The 17546-nt window shown below is 36.1% G+C and overlaps 1 protein-coding gene across 2 annotated transcripts; it reads left to right on the top strand.

Moving 5' to 3' along the window:
- The first annotated feature begins 13714 nt into the window (after positions 1–13714).
- On the top strand, positions 13715–16081 carry LOC103956423 (transcription factor HHO5). 2 transcript variants are annotated; one of them, XM_009368407.3, is made up of 5 exons: positions 13715–14185; positions 14302–14525; positions 14625–15033; positions 15280–15356; positions 15456–16081. In XM_009368407.3, the coding sequence occupies exons 1-5, from the start codon at positions 13984–13986 to the stop codon at positions 15684–15686; spliced, it is 1143 nt and encodes a 380-aa protein (XP_009366682.2). In that variant the 5' UTR covers positions 13715–13983; the 3' UTR covers positions 15687–16081. The 2 variants fall into 2 exon arrangements, with proteins under 2 accessions (XP_009366682.2, XP_009366690.2); XM_009368415.3 differs by having other exon boundaries at positions 13716–14185; positions 15283–15356.
- The last annotated feature ends 1465 nt before the right edge of the window (positions 16082–17546 follow it).

Below are 17546 nucleotides of genomic sequence, written 5' to 3'. Positions count from 1 at the left end.
GCATTTCTTAGACACCTCTTGACTAAGAGAATATTTCTGATAAAAAAAGATTGGATAATATAGATAAACCATTCTGTCTATATTCACATTCTCATAACTCTCACGTTCTTCTTGGCACATTGTGACTATTGATTCATGATCGATCATCATTAAATTTGATTCCAATGATGAGACAAGAATACTAAAAACTCAATATATTTATTTTTCACTGTTGATATCGAATCCGAATTGGTGATTATGCATTTCTTAGACACCTCTTGACTAAAAGGACATTTATGATAAAAAAAAAATAAAAAAAAAATTATTGGATAATCTCTTGATTATTAAGGATCCAAAACTTCGAATTACATAAAGTCAGTCAAGGATTCGGCATTTTTCACTTTTAGATAGCAAATAAGATATTACAAATGCAATTGAAAAAGATTAGAACACAATGGATGGTTCCAAATACATGTCACGTTGAACGAGAGTCCCTCGTCCCAAAAGAATCCTTATCCCTTCACGAAAAAGCTCAAGAAAAAAAAAATCCAAAATATATTTAGGTCACCATGCAGAAAAATGGGATGCTGTGGACACGTGTCCGTTAAAGGGTGAGGAATCTAACTGCAGGAATCCAAAATTACCTGGCCGATTGTGCGCCGAGCCATGAAATTCTGGAAACCATTATGTACTAATGGACGAGAGCGCACCGAAGAATCTAACCGATCCGGATACCGGGATCGTGCCCCACGTGTCTGTACATGGTTGGTGGTGACACAGCTCTCTTTCTTCTGTGTGGTTTTAGTGTTGCCATAAACAGTCTAGAAAAAGGTACTTTACTCAGGGAATAAAAAACAATCCATTCACATGACAAACGTTTTGGGTACTTGTTTACCAAAAATATAACGTTTTGGGTACTTTGCGAGGAGGATTCTCACTGGATCCTCTTTGTAAGGAGTCTGACGAATCTTTAATTACATTCGTTCATCGTATATTATGTAATCAGAAATTATTATAAATTTTTTTATTTAAAATTAAATATAAACAGTACCTAATAAAAATTAACTATATAATGTACGATGAACGGATGTGATTTGAGGATCTCCGAGACCCTCACAAAGAGGACCCTCTCTTGGTACTTTGGTTTTTCATGTCAAGCTGACCATGTGGCACCCTACCTGCATCTTACAGTGATTTATGCACACATTTTTTTTTTCTTGTTCTGCACAATATTTTACAATTATGACTCATAATTCTTTTTTAATTTGTTTGAGTCAATGACTAAAACCTCCATAGCCATGTGTAAACGGTAAAAAAATGTGTTGAATTACGGATGATGCTTAGAATAGAAGAAAAAAAAAATACAGATATGATCCTTGTCGATTTTCCTCCCCAAAATGAGATAACTATTTAACTACTAATAATATAGCTCCTACTAATATATAAATCATTTCTTATTAGAGTGAGCTATAGAAATTGAGTTCTAATTAGGTAATTACAGTTTTAATTTTATATTAAGGCATATTTGGGATGTACTTTACATCAAATAATTATAATTAGTGGTTAATTGATATGTTTTATAAGCATATCATGTGATTAGCTTAATATGATCACAAACAAACATGCCTCTAATTAAAATATCTAGATTCCCTTAGGTATGTTTTTGTTGGTTGCGATCTAGATAATTGACGCAGAAACAAACTACACCGTCAAAAATCTCATAGAAAGAACGTGGCAACGTGACCTATAAAATTACTTTTGATTTTTCCAAAAGGTCATCATTGACCAAAGAAGATGGAAGAATGCAAGCAATTCATGGTCTCCACAAGGGGCATAGTTGGCATCAGAATATCATTTCTAAATTAATAAAGGAAATTATTATTAGCATTTTAAAATTTCATTCTACACTTCAAACTTTCTAAATTAGGAAAGAAAAATACATTTGTGAGGAGTGTAGAATGAGATTTTTAAACTACCAACAACACTTCCCTAAATAAAATATCAAAGTAAGAAACAATAGATACTCTCTTCTACTTTCTCACATTCCCTTTTCCTGAGAATCTTAGGGATTTCGCAATTGTGAGCGTTTATTGTACATTATAGGATCAGTTTTCGTTAGGTACTATTTATATTTAATTTTAAATTTTGAAATGATTTTTAACCGTACGATGTACTATGAACGATCACGATCACGATCACGAAATCCCTCAGATCCCGAGAAAAATGATCGGCGAGGATCCTTTTCTCCTTTTAATCTTCAATTTATCAAAGAAATTCACTAAATTACTTGATTCATCCATCTTCTCATAAATTAACTATAAGAACAACAACACAAACATAATTATGCCTATATTTTGAGGGGAGACTAAATTTTTTATGTATTTCAAACAGAAACAATATTTATCCATGTGGTAGGTGTGTCTTGTTCATTTTCATTTACCCCTCTATAAGATGTGTCTCTTTATTTGTGTAAAGGTTTTTATTACAAATGATCGTTGAAATTAACTTATCCCATCAAAATGGGCATTGAAATTAAAAATCGATCAATTGAGTCTCTGAAAATAGATGTCACAAATCAATATGGTCATTCTGTCACAATTTTGTCCAAAAGTCTGTTATGTGTTGATATAGCACATAACTGAGTCCTACAAGTTTAATTAAGTATTATTATGTGAATTAAAAATATTTAAATAATAACAAAATATTTTTTATTTTTGTAAAATTAAAATAAAAGAAAAGAAGATAGTCAGGAGGAGACTGATAAAATGTCTTTCCGAAGAAAGCTCGTTCCCAGCAAAAAAATGGGTAGACTGCCACAATAGTCAGGAGGAGGAGACTGATATTTTATAGTTGTAAGCCGACCCTTCAACCTAAAATTAAACTTATTATTTTACACACAAAATTTGAATTTTCCCTGATTCATACATCCCCAGCCATGGCAAAATTGGATCGAATCGCGTTATGTTCGAAATCTCCCCTCCTCTCCCCAATTTCCCAGAAGAAAATATGAAGGAAAAATAATTGTTTCAAAGAACACAAGCCGAAAAACCCAAAATCGTTAACTCAAATTGTGTTGCTGACAATTCTTCTCCAGCTAAGTCTATCTTCTTCCCCTTTTGGGAAAGAGATAATACTGTGGTGCTTTTATTTGAATAACATGAAGAGCAAAACATATCAGTGGATCTCTCCTTCAACATCATTCAACATCCCCTTCTTCTTCCTTCTTTTCCTTTTTTTTTTAATTATACAAAAATAAAAATTGTTTTTCTATTATTTAAATATTTTTAATTCATCTAATAATATTTAATTAAACTTATGGGATCCAGTTATATGCCATATCAGTACATAACAGAATTTTGAACGGAATTATAAAAGAATGACCACTTTGATTTGTGACATTCATTTTCCAGGACTACATTGATCGATTTTCAATTTTAAGGATCATCTTGATAGAATGAGTCAATTTTAAGAATCATTTGTAATAAAAACTCTTTGTATAATTTGTTTTTCTCTCCTCTTTTTCTTTTTCGTTCTTTTCTCTCTCTTTCTTCCTACCCATGTCTCTCTTTTTCTATCTCTATCTCTTCTTCATATTGTTCTCTAGAAATATGAGGTTTTTTTTCTTTCAAGAACTGATAATGCACTCTAAAAATCTAATTCTATACTCTTTATACGTGCATTCTTTCTAATTTTAGAAAGTTTGAAGTGCAAAATGATATTTTTAGAGTGTCAATAACAATTCTTTTTTTTTTTTTCCTTTTCTAAGAACAATTGGAATTTTGAGTATTTTTTGAAGTATTTGTTTTGAGAATTTGATTGATTGGATGCATGAATTTTGAAACTAATTTTGCAGAAGTGTAGGAATTTTGAAGTTAATCTTGCAGAAGTGCTGAAAATTTTGAAACTGATCTTGCAAAAATGTTGGAATTTTGAAACTGATCTTACAGAAGCGTATGACTTTTGAAATTAATCTTGCAAAAGTGTAGAAATTTTGAAACTGAACTTGCATAAATTCTAGAATTTTGAAACTTATATTGTAGGATTTTGAAATTGATCTTACAGAGATGTTGAAATTTTAAAATTGTTCTTGCAGAAGCACTTAAACTTTTGAAACTGATATTTGCATAAATGCTGGAATTTTGAAACTAATCTTGTTGATGTTTAAGAATGCTAAAAATTTGGAAACTGATATTGCAAAAATGCTAGAATTTTGAAATTGATTGACACATCCCGTCCCAGAATGTCCATATGGACACCCAAATCAAGGCATACTAGCAAATACCTCGAAGGTGATGAAGTTATAAAGGGATGGCGATGTTAAGGGTGGGCACAGGCTGGGCCGGGCCCAAATTTGGAGGGACCAGACCGAACCTGTTTAAAAAGGAAATGGGACAGGATGGGTCGGTTCGGGACGAGTCCACCGGTCCTCTTACCTTTTTTTTCGGTTTTGACTAACAAAAAGAAGGAAAAACTCAGTATTTTCTTGACCTCCCTCTCTCTACTTCACTGCATTGAGGCACACCACCACGACGAACCTGCAAACAAATGGGATCTGGGTCAAATGCAAGTTGTAGCTGAAAATGAGATCTACTTTAAATCATACTCTACCAAACATTTGAAATCTTAATTCATATTGTGGTTTTCCAATTTGAACAAGAGTCTAAAATTTCTATTCCAATGGTGTTTTAAGTCTGGTTTTCCAATCTGAACAAAAGCCTCCAAGTGACCTGACTACATCACTTGGCAGCAGAAACAGATCAAAGCAAGTAAAGTCTATTAATAAATGTAAATGATGAGGATAAGTCAAACATTAGCAGCAGCAACAGATCTAAACAACAAAAGCAACATAATTTCATCACAAACTAATCAACTTGAATCGAATCGAAATTCAATTAAACAACAAGACTTCAAAAAACCAAACAAAACCCATATCCCAAAACCTACCAAGATCCAACCTTTTCAACTCAAAAATCAAATCCCACATCCAAAACAGCCCCGATTAAGATCCCAAGTTTTCGAAACCCGAAAGCAATATTTACAAAGCAATCATCGTCGATGGTGTAGATGTACTTCTTCTTGGACACCATGTAGCCGAAGCATCTGCAAGCAGAGTCCTTGAAAGAGATGCAGGACGCATTGGGATCTAGAATCCGGTTGATGTTGTTGGGTTGTAGAGCTCGTAGTCAAAGCCCTCCGGGACCTTGATCACCTTCGACGAGTCGCCGTCCTGGACGATGATGAGATGGTATTGTTGGAAGAAGGGCCTCAACATCTCAAGGAAATTGAGGTTTCGGTTGGTGGGGATGACGATGAGACGGCGAGAGAGAATCGAGTTCAAGGACTCGAGTGACAGAGTCGAGGTTGAGGACGAGGAGACCTAAACGGTTAAGATTGGATGAAAAGATGATCTCTTCAATCTCGTCCGTCCATTGGAATTACAAACGGGCCGGTTCGGGTACCCGTTTTTCTATACTTCTGGAACCGGCTTGAACTTAAAATTTCAAAGCCCTACCTCGCCCTAAACCTTGATTATCCGTCTCGACCCGCAGTTCCTGTACCCGTTTGCCCACCGCTAGGTGATGTGAAAGAGTGTGAATAAATTAAAACCTAAAATTAATTGAAATAAGAGTGCCCAGTGTGCAGGTTAGTACCCAAGTTACAATGCATAAGTAGAAGTGCAATATAAAGTAACAAATATTCTCAACTAGGGTAGGATGAATATTTACACAATAAAAGGAAATAACTTCCTACATTATCAGAAGTGAGTGTCAGTGTTTAGTAATCCTCGTCGCCACAAGAGCACCACCATTAAGTCCTAGAGGGGGCAAAACAAAGTTGAGTGGACCAAAAAGTAAAGTATTTCAAAAATTAATGTTTTTGGAAAATAATAACCCCTCGCTGTAAAACCTATATAGATTTCAAGACTCGTATTACTCGTGTGTATAATATTAAAGTACCCAATTAACAGTAATAGTGCAAGGATAATGTATAAAAATATTAAACAATATATCAAAAATGCTCATCACAATCATGTTAGCACACAAGTTACGTAGAAGGGAGCTACATGAACAGACTGGGTATATAAGTTATGTTCTATTTCTACAATCGCATGAGTCTGGCGCTAAGCACTCCCATACGAGTCCTAGTTGCTTAATGCAATCTAGGGACACGCTGACACCTACTCTGGATCCAAAATGAACGCATTGAACATACACATTGAGCTGGTCCTGGTCTGGACAGTGCAAATGAAAAAAGATAATGTGCAAACATGGATGATTAACAGATATAGCACAAGCATAAACATGTCACAGTTGTAAACACAAAATAATGATAAAATTATAAGATATAAGACCTTTCTTATTTTCTAAGTCAAACATGGCATGTCACATACTCACATCACTTTTCTGGAACACATATAAGATAATAACTTGAAAGTAAAGACCTTCTCAAAGTTACGCAGTGGGGTTGTAGCCGTCTTGCCTAACTTGTCCTTGTGCTAAGTTTCTCCTATAATAAATTACCACACTAATCATTACATTAAAAAACATTAATGTAAAGAATCTAAATTTTCCCTTTGTTTGGTAATTTCAGGAATTAAAAGTGGTCGAAAAATGGTTCACATTACGTCACGCACAAGCGCCACACGCCGGCTGGAGCCATCACACTTCAGCCAAATCCATCATGTACCAACTAAAGCAGTCACATGCCGCCAGGCTTGCTAGAGCAGTCACGCGCCGATTGGAGCCAAAACATCCTGGTCATGCTCCAACACGCGCTGGCTTAGCTAGCGATGGAATTATCTGTTAGTTGATAAAATATTTCGTTTAACTTAACATGAACTTTAATGACTATACTTGACGCTGTAAGAATATTTCGTCAATTTTGAAGCAATATTATTTCTTATTCTCCAATGGTCTGCCGCCTGCGTTGTAATTCGTCAGCCGAGATTTCGCCATAATATAGGTTTTTTGTCTGATATCAAAGCGGAGATAAAACTAATCCATTTCACATTCATTTTTCACACAAAAATATGTCAAAATGAAGTTAGGACTGAGAGGAAGATGATTTTACCTAATTTAAGGCCAAAAAATTGCTGGTGGTGGCCAGAATTTGGCTTGAAGACTGTCCAATAATATTCAATTATTAAACGTAACACATAAAAGTCGTCATTTGGCCATAGGCGAATTTGAATCACATTATTACTAGTCCATTGTGAGGCTAAGCCCACCCCTCCCCCTTAGTGTAGATAATATCGTTTGTTCAAAAAAAAAAATCATCATTTGGCCATATGTTGCCCTTCGAACATTCTTTTAACAGTTCTGTCATTGACTATTAATTCTAGTATTGTGAATTTTATAATATATAGTTGTCGTTATTGGAGATTTTCTTAAATAAGGAAAATTACAATAATCTTCAACTTTATATACGTAACACAAAAAGGTTCTTGATTGGATTGCTCTTGTAGTCAGCAAGTTGATGACTAAGGGTTTGTCGGTTTCGTTGTTATAAATTCTGACTTTATGGACAAATTTTGCAACATCATAATGATCGCGTATCTATTACGGTATTTTTCTTTTCGAGACTCGATCCATTCTTGGCCTCCATTCATAAGCAATCGTCGCCCATTGATGGATGGAGATCCCAAATTTATTATAGATACTAATCATACAGTTAGACAACTTCCTACGCGCATACGAAAATTATGTAGGATGTACGCGCTTTACTCACCTTATACTTGGATGCCCATTTTTCTCTAATTCATGCTACTTATTTTCCTTTATAATATTTACATATTCACTTATCGTGCATTTTGAAGCAGTTATTTATTTTACATACAGTGTTATACGAGTATGTAATTTTCGTTTGATATTAAAGTGTAAATACAAGTTTTCATTCTCTATAGTTTAGATGAATTGAGCTGTATCATATTCCTGTTAAAAAATAAAAATAATTTTTTTCATAAGTTGACCAAATTGCCCTTAGTTTTCACATATTAGAGCATCTATAAGAAAAGCTGTAAAATCATTAAAGATCTATTTTAAAAAGCCAATTTTAAGAAACTCAACTCCAACTGACTCTATAAGAGCACTTTCACCCCTAACAAATAAGCTAGGTCAAAGTCCATTTTTCAGGCGCCCCCCCCCCCCAAAAAAAAAAAATCCACTCCACCCCATCTAATTAGTTAGCCCAAAGTCTATCCCAACTTTGATACCAGCCTAGAATATATTGAGTGAGAAACTAGCCCATCTGACGTCACGCTGACGCCAACATGATGTCAGCTACAGGATGAGATTTTTTTTGCGTCTGGTGTGTAGGAAACACTCGCGCATAGGCGCGCATTCTTGACAGCAATCAAAGGGTGGGCCCCGTGCTGCAGGCGCATTAATGGGACACGGGACGTGACGTGGCGATGGCCGTTGGATTTCCAACGGTAAAAAAAATTTGAATTTCAAACCCAACGGCTAGTGACGTGGCAAAATTTGGACTGGTTGATTTCCAGATCAATGTCCAAGTTTTTCGGCCAAAAAACTCAAAAAAAAATAATAATAATAATAAAGAAAATGTCAAAATTCTTACTATTGGCCACGTGTCCAATTTTGGGCTGTTGGATTTCAATCTTTTTGAAATTTAACGGTCCAGGTTAATTAACTTAATAAAATTTGTTTAAAATATAGAAAAAATTAAACAAAAATTTATTATTTTTTTCTACAAAAACCTAACCATCATCTTCCACCTTACACCACATTTCAATATTTTCAACACTTTGAACCAAAGCTTTCATATACTTTTGTGTGAAAAAACAAATGGCTACTTGGGCAGTCATCGAAGATGTTACGTTGTGTGAATGCTAGGTTCAAGCTTCTCCTCATGACCCAATTATGAGTAATGAGATGCAGTTGCGAGAACTTTAGAGTAGAATTACTACATCATTTTGCGAGAAGCTTGAAAAAAACGCAAGAAGTAATCAAGGTCGTTGGAAAAAAACTCAACAAATCGCTTACTTGTTGGAAAAACGTCATCTCTCATGCTGCTAATAATCTAAGTAGTGGCAGAAGTTTAGCAAATTAGATTACAATATATTTTTTTATTTTATTTGTATTACATCCGCATTTTATAATATTGTCTTATCCCGCATTAATTACCTTGATAATAAAATTGTCTTCTCTCGCATTTTATAGACACTTCAAGTACAAGCTTGGTACAATGTGAACGACAAAAACAAATCATCCAATCATTGGGAATGTTGGAATGTTGTCAAAGATTATCCCAGATACAAACTTGTGCCAACTGGTCCAAAAGTTGTCATCCTGCGGCATCCCTCTACACAGTTCGCTAGAAGCAGACCTGAACCAATAGAAAGGCAACGCATTTGAAGAGTCGGAAGGGACACCTGAAGCAGTGTAGGAGCTGACTCGTCCGTCCTTAAGGCCTCAAGGTAAAAAAGTGGCAAAGAAAAAAGGGAGTTTTTCCAAGAATGACTACACAAAATATATGGAGGAACTTACTCATAAAGGTGAACTGAAATTGCACGGGACGCAGTTAGAGATGAGGCAAAAGCTGTGACTATGCAAGCAATCTTTGCAGCTATTAAGAGACGTGATGCGGATATTAAGAGACAAAGAAAACTATTTAATCAAGAAGGGGAAATGATTAGAGAAGAAATAATGGCTTAAACAGACCGTGACACTATAAACAAGCCTCTAGTAGGAATGTCTCCGAATTCTAAATCTTTTTGGACATCGGAAAAAGAGAACGTGGTGCAAAGGAGGTGTGCAAGAAACAAGGGAACAAGTGGAGGGGGTTCTAGCTACACATATCCTAGCACCACATATCATAGCTACTTAGACTTTATGTAATTTCTTATTTATTTTAATACTTTATGTAATTTCATGTTTATTTTTAGTACTTTATTTTATTCAAACAAAATAAAATTACATAAACACACCAAATAAAATTACATAAACTCACTAAATAAACTTAAAAAAAACACTAGATAAACTTACAAAAACACACCAAATAAAACTTAAAAAAAAACACACCAAATAAACTAAGAACTTTATTCTTCGACCACAAGCTCCTTTTAAGTTTCTTCACCTTGTTTCAATCCCCACAAGTGCTCAATTAAGTCACTTTGATGGCTTAAGTGCATGTATGCTCGTTGCATTAAAGTGTACCATTTAATGACTAATTGATTGTAACGTCCATCCATTCCCAATGGCTTGTGTTGCATGAGATCTTCGGTGCGGTCATGATCACAATCTAAACATGTTATGGAATTGTTGATCGTGTCTAGCTCGTATTCATCGATGACATCATAATCATACTTATCTTCCACAATCATGTTGTGGAGAATGATACACGTCATCATGATGGATCAAAGAGCCTCTACATCAAACAATCTGGCAGCACCCCTGACAATCGTCCAACAAGCTTGTAGGATACCAGAACAACGCTCCACATTCTTCGTACACCCCTCTTGACATCTTGTGAATTGTTTTTCCTTTTCACTTTTTGGATGTGGCACTGTTTTGACAAATGATGTCCATCTTGTGTAAACACTGTCTGCTAGGTAGTATGTTCCGTCGTACTTATGTCCATTGACCTAATATGTGACTTTCGGTGTTTTTCCTTGCAGCACCTCGTCGAACACTAGAGATTGGGCAAGGACATTAAGGTCATTTTGAGCTCCTGAACACCGAAAAAAATGCCAAATTCATGTATCAAATGATGCCACCGCTTCTAAAATTATACTTTTGGCTTATTTTCTGTCACCATAAGCTTCTTGCCACGCACTTGGGACAGTTTTTCCATATCCAATTCATATAGTCGATGCTTCTAGTCATTCCAGGAAAGCCTCACATCTCACCATTTTTCAGAAGCCTTCGCAAGTCCATTGTCATGGGTTTCCGGAGGTACTCATTGGTGTAGAGGGTTTCAATTGTGGAGCAAAATCTTATCAGGGACTCTAGAACAATTGATTTTCTCATCCTTGTAATCTCATCCACTTGATTTGCAAATGCTCCATATTCAAGCATCTGCAAGGCAGCAGTAATTTTTTGCTCAGAACGAAGACCTACAACATGAAAAACATCTTTTTTTTGCACAATGTATGAATCATGGTTGCAAACAACAATCATGATTTTGTTGAACAAACTTCGTTCTATTCTAAAACGACGTCTAAAAACATGATCTGGAAATACACTATTGGGGATAAAATAATCTTCCAAGCACTGTTCTAAAAATCCCCTCCTAGCACCGCCTAGGCATTAGGCGGTTGGTCACTGTCTTGATTAATGCGTAGACGTTTGAAAATTAAGAAATAGTGCCTAGACCTGCTGAGGCGCCTACCTAAACCTCCTAGGCACTCGTATAGACCTCCTAGGATCCTGCCTAGTCCGCTCAAACCCACCTAGGCACTCTCCTAGGTTGCGATTCACTTAGACAGAAAATAGATAAGTTTCATTCTGCATTTTTTTTCTTCAATAAATTATAAGAAACTTGTTGAATACTTAAATGAACACCCATTATATATTTGTTCCCCATGTTTTCATTATGTTCCAATACTAATATATATGTCATTCTATTTGTAGTTTATGATGAAATTATATATATTTGAAGTATAAACAAACTTTTATTTATATGAAATATAATAGATTTACTTAAATTCGCCTAGCCCGCCTGAGCGCCCGCCTAGACTCCGCTTAGCCACCTAGGCGCTAGGCCCCAGTTCGCCGATCGACTAACGCCTAACGTCTTTTAGAACCTTGCTTCCAAGAGATCATTACCTCGTCTTTCCCTCTTTCTATCAAAGTTTGCAGCACGTCTGGATTTGGAGATCTGACCCACAGCTTGCATGACACGACATGAATGTGAGTTCTCTGCCTTTCTAAGTTCATCATCCTCTTCCATTATGAACACCTCATCTGCACCATCCTCGAGATTGAACAATTCTTCATGTTTTGCCAACAATTTTTTCTCTTCCTCATTGATTTCATACAATCTCCTTGAAGAAGACATTATTAAGAACTCAAGATTTAAAAACGATGAAGAAAGGTTCTGAGCTAGTTTGAGTTTGGTATAAATTAGGATGGATGTAAGGTTTATATGGACAAAAAAGAAATGATAAGATTGTGGATAATGCCATGTGGCACTACATGATTGGTTGAAAATTTTATTGAAATCTATTTTAAAGGATTCTAAACTGATAGTGACACGTAGTGCGACGAGATTGATTCAAAATCTTATCAGAAATCTATCCACAAAATAGTACTTTCGGATAATGACACGTGGCATGACAAGATTGGTTAAAAATCCTGCCCGAAATTAAAAATAAAATTATTTTATAAAAAAAAATATTTTAATACAACTTGACTAGACTCTTGTCCAGCTCATTTTTTAGGGGTGGAGATGCAATTGGCCAATTACTGTTAATTGCGGTAAATTACTATTCATTTGGGTGGATTAAATGGACTTTGGGCTATCTCATTTTTTACGGGTGAACTTGCTCTAAAGAGTCTCTATTATAACAAAGTTACTCTTTAAGTTTATAGAGCAATTAGTTAAATATTAAAAAATTAATAAAACTTATGGGTCGGCTCATGAGCCAAGAAAAAAAGTGAGAATCCTCCCCGGGTTCTTTTTGTGAGGATCCCATGGATCCTCAAACCACATTCGTTCATCGTATATTATGCGGTCAGAAATCATTGTAATTTTTTTTTATTTAAAATTGAATATAAATAGTATCTGACGATAACTGACTGCACAATGTATAATGAACGGATGTGATTGGAGGATCCCTTGAATCCTCACAAAGAGAATCCGACGAGAATCCCTCTCAAGAGAAAAAAAAAATGAAGAGAGAGACTGAGATTTTAGAAAGTGAATAGTTGAGTTTTTTCTTTTTGATATAATAATAAAATAAAAAATTGTTCGAGATAAAAATTAAATATACTAATTTAAAATAAAAAGTGTTGTTTGAGATGAAAAATTAAATATACTCGCCAAGATAATTTTCTAACACTATTCATCCGCCAGTAGATAATGTAAATGGCAATCAACGGTTAACTTTTAATCTATAGTTTATGTGATTATAGTGGCCAATTTCGAAGTTGAGCCCTTCACCAAAGTTGTAAAGCTTGTCACTAGAAGTGTAAATGTAATGACAAATTAGTGATTAAATTTTGATCCTGATATTTTGTAGTAATGTACTAATATTTTTTCATTAGGCTCTTATTTTGGGGTCTGTAATACTTGAAAAACAAATGTGTTTTTATGTTTTGAAATAATATTTATGAGACAATGTGGTATGTATAAACTAATTTAGTAACAATGTGGTATATATATACTTATTTAGTATTATGTTTTTTTGATTATTTATTAATTTAAAATATATTTTCTTTAACAGGTAACAAATCAGGTCATATTACCTGTTAATATCAACTGATCGAGTTTGAGTCGGATCATACTACCTGTCCATTTTAATGAATGTTACACGACATGACCTGTTAAAATATTATATATGATATAAAAACGAACCAAACATCAAAAACACGATACAGATGACAGGCCTACACTACACTAACAAATATTTAACAAAACTATCGAAGAAGTTCAAGATCAATGATTCCTTTTAACTTTTTAACCCAGTCACCAAAGAATCTCGAAGAAGCGCCCCACAAAATAACAACCGAAAGTTTAAAAGACAAAAAAAAGAAAGAAAAAAAAGAAGGAAAATAATAATACTAATTGATAATTACAGTTTCGCCGCGTGAGTACGGATTCCAAAGATTCCCTTACTGCCGTGAAAACTCGTTTCCGACTGAGTCACCGAGTTGACCCAGAGACGCGACGATCCGCTTATGCGAACCACTGAATCTTTGTGTGCGTCCTGAATCTCAAATTCCCTATAAATTCGGGTCTCGCTGTTCCTAATCAGGATTTCATCTGGGCAATGCTCGAAATCGAGATAGAGAGAGAAAATTAACAACAACGAAGAGAGAGAAAATGGAGCTGCTGAGCTTGGACTCCAGTCCTCTGTTCGTCCCGAAAACAATCACCGACTTTCTCGCCCAGCTCGCCGCAATTAAAGATGGCTCTCAGAGGTCTTCAGAGCTCGATGGGTACGTGAAGAGATTGGAAGATGAACTCAGAAAGATTGAAGTTTTCAAGCGGGAGCTTCCTCTCTGCATGCTTCTCTTGAAGGATGGTGGGTTTCTGCTCTCTCTCTCTCTCTCTCTCTCTCTCTCTAACTTTCTCTCTCTAGGATTTGGTTTTTGTAATATTTTTGAGATGGGGTTTTGATTTGGTTCGATGGGCATGCAGCGATTGAGCGGTTGAAGGAGGAAGGAATGCGGTGGAGGCGAATGGACGAGCGGCCGGTGGTGGAGGAGTTCATGCCGTTGAAGGGCAATTCTGAGGAGGACGGAGGGGTAGTTTCGGGAAAGGAGAATATTGACAAGAAGAACTGGATGAGCTCTGCTCAGCTGTGGAACACGAGCATCAACGTTTTCGATTACACCAAACACGACTCTGTTGAACTTAAACTGGTTAATTTCTAAATTTCGCTTACTTTTTTTTTTTGTACAGACTGAAACTTTATTGGGGCTTTGCTGAAATTTCATATTTTCTTGGATTTTTTTCGACAGGGGAATGAGGCAGATGATCGGTCGGTGCCTGAGAGCCCAATTGAGGTGAGTAATAACAGAGCCGTGGAGGGGGCATTACTGGCATTCAGGGGACAGAATGAGCTGTCTGGTTTTGCAAAACCATGTTTGAAGGAAGACAAGGAGGTTTCCGAGGTTCCAAACCTTTGTCTTATGACTCCATTGATGTCTGAAGCACTGGCTGGTTCTGCAAACGCAAACTCTAAGACCAGCAATGGCTGCAAAGGCGGCGGTTCGGGTTCTGGTGTGGCAGGACAAGTGAAATTACTGAACAAACCTCAGCCCCAGCCGCAGCAGCATCAGCAATCCTTGAGGAAACCAAGGCGGTGCTGGTCCCCGGAGCTCCACCGCCGCTTTGTTGATGCCCTTCAGCAGCTTGGAGGAACAGAAGGTTGGAGCTTTGTGACTACAAAATATTGTAATTGTGTTGATATTAATTTCTTGACTTGAAATTGGAACTGGAAAAATTGATAAATTGCAAAATTTATTGTTGGTTTTTGGAGGAAATGCTTGATCTTTATGCTTTTAAACCAAACTACTTGAATTTAGTAGGTTTTTTTCGAACAATTCGAATCGAATTCTCCTCTATGTTTTAATTATACGTGCTTGTTTCTAATTTGTGTTCTGTTTTTGGTAGTAGCCACTCCTAAGCAGATAAGAGAGCTTATGCAGGTGGAGGGTCTCACCAATGATGAAGTTAAGAGCCATTTGCAGGTTGGTTAATTACTTAATTAATAGTTATGTTTCTTTCATCTGCAAATCACAATTTAATTTTCCTATCTGAATTGTTTGCTCATATGTTTGTCTGTGCAGAAATACCGCCTTCACATCCGAAAGCTACCGCCTTCTGCTGCTGCCGGCCAAGGGAATGCCTTACTCATGTCCTTGGATCACAGTGGAAACCATTCTAAGGCAAACAACGTACAGTCTGGCTCTCCACAGGGTCCTCTCCTTGCAGGCGGGTACGCCAAAGGTCGATCCACAACTGGAGGCGAGTCAGGCAACAGCAGGGAAGCCGAAGAGGACGAGAAATCGGATGGATAAGAGTTTGAAAAGTGGAATCACAACAACAACAACCAAGGAGCTGGAGATGTACAGGGAGTCTCATCCAATCATCATCCCACATGAGTTTTGCAGATACAAATATACATGGGGAAAAATCTCAGTCTCTGAATTATAAGCATATAGTAGTAATAAGCTACCTTCAACAAAAAGAGGAGGATGTGGAGCTCAAGTTTTTTCTTTTTAGAGGTACTTTTAGAGAGAGAGAGAGAGAGAGAGAGAGAGAGAGAGAGAAGAATTTGCCATTGTAGAGCAAGTTTCTTCCTCTCTGGTTCTTTTATACAGGTTTAGTATTATGTAATGACCCCTTTTATTTAATTGTAGGAAGTGCCATGTTAATGTTTCCCAACATAATATTATTCAGTTTAATTTGTTTCTGTCGCTTAGCTTCTCTGTTGTATTAGCTATATGCTCAATGTATGAACTGAAGGTTCAAACTGAGATCTCTATGGACTATGAATCTGCTACATATTGTTTGCCTTCGGAAGTACATTGGGGTCGCGGATATGACAGTTCCGGACTTGGAAGAGATCAAACGCTTCTCTTATCCTAATCCTCGGTGACGTTCATCGTTAGGATTCGACATGAAAACCTGTATAGCTAGATAGGGCCTGCCTTGCTTCTCGAATGTTTGGCGTCATCAAGCTTTTGTCCAACTTTTGTCCAACTGGGTCCTCTATATCTCGAATTTTCTATTTTTCAGCAACATGGTCCTTGGAAGATTGGACTCTTATCCATTTGCTAATTAACCTCTGCACCTGCATTGTCCTGGAATTCTTAGTAGCATGCCAGCTTCTCTCTCTCTCTCTCTCTCTCTCTCTCTCTCTCTCTCTCTCTCTCTCTCTGTGCTAATCACTTCTCATACAAACTTTTATTTTCCGTCATAATAGTAGTGTTAAGGTTAGTCGCACGCGCCCACAAGCTAGTCATGATCATTAATGCATGTGGATACCATATTGTATTCACTGTTAGGGGGCAACTGATCCTAGTATCTTTTCTGTTGCAAATCCAATTCCATGCCACTATACGGATTCTTTTTAATCTTAGTGGTTTGCCTCAGATTAAATAATGGCTTATCTTCTGCAGCATCTCAACAAAAACTAGGTATTTGCCAGTATTGAAATTTCATCAGGGGTCACTGTCAAATAAAGATCTGGAGACCTAATTAATTATATAATCGATTTCTTAATTGACTTTCAGACTAATTAATGGGTCACATTATTTCTTAATATTATCCATTTACATTAACATTTGAATAATCTCATCTTACGGGCCAGGCTCATGCAAAGATAATGCAGTCACCTTCAAGATAATGCAAATATATATTTTTTCTAATGAATCTCTCAAAAGAGTTTGGTAGGTTGAGTGATCCCCCAAGAATCTTATGGGTTAGAAAATTAAATATTTCAAAAGATGATTTAAGTACCAAACATTTTCATATTTATATTAGCTGAATGTCAATTATTTGATATATTTTTTAGTTTTTATTTGTCGGGTTTATGCATTCTTTAGATTTTATGGATTCTTTAGATTGTAAAGGAGCACAATCAGTGGTGGTGATGAAAACGTGTTGCAGTCAACTGGAATTAAAATTGTTGGATTAAGAAATGAGTCAATGACCTAAGATTTTGGTTTGATTAAGTGTTTGGACTGTGTTTTATGCCAACAGATAATCCACTAGTAAAGTATCAACCAATCTTTGCAGCATAAACTACGGATCCGTTTTCAAACCAGCAAAGAAACTTTATGGGCATGTTTAGGCGATATTGATCTTCTATCGAGAATTGAACAAATACATACATTGTCAAACTATGCATTATTACGCCAACGTCATGCTATTTA

This window comes from the organism of the source record quoted next, unplaced genomic scaffold, assembly GCF_019419815.1.
Source record: "Pyrus x bretschneideri cultivar Hongxiangsu unplaced genomic scaffold, Pyrus_bretschneideri_v1 Contig8, whole genome shotgun sequence".
Lineage (NCBI taxonomy): Eukaryota > Viridiplantae > Streptophyta > Magnoliopsida > Rosales > Rosaceae > Pyrus > Pyrus x bretschneideri.
The sequence above is the reverse complement of the archived record's forward strand: the minus strand, read 5'-3'. Positions and strand labels throughout refer to the sequence as shown.

Coding starts and splice junctions, on each gene's coding strand:
- LOC103956423 (XM_009368407.3), top strand. CDS start 13,984: ATGGAGCTGCTGAGCTTGGACTCCAGTCCTCTGTTCGTCCCGAAAACA. Junction 14,186..14,301: donor CATGCTTCTCTTGAAGGATG/GTGGGTTTCTGC, acceptor ATGGGCATGCAG/CGATTGAGCGGTTGAAGGAG. Junction 15,357..15,455: donor AAGTTAAGAGCCATTTGCAG/GTTGGTTAATTA, acceptor TTGTCTGTGCAG/AAATACCGCCTTCACATCCG.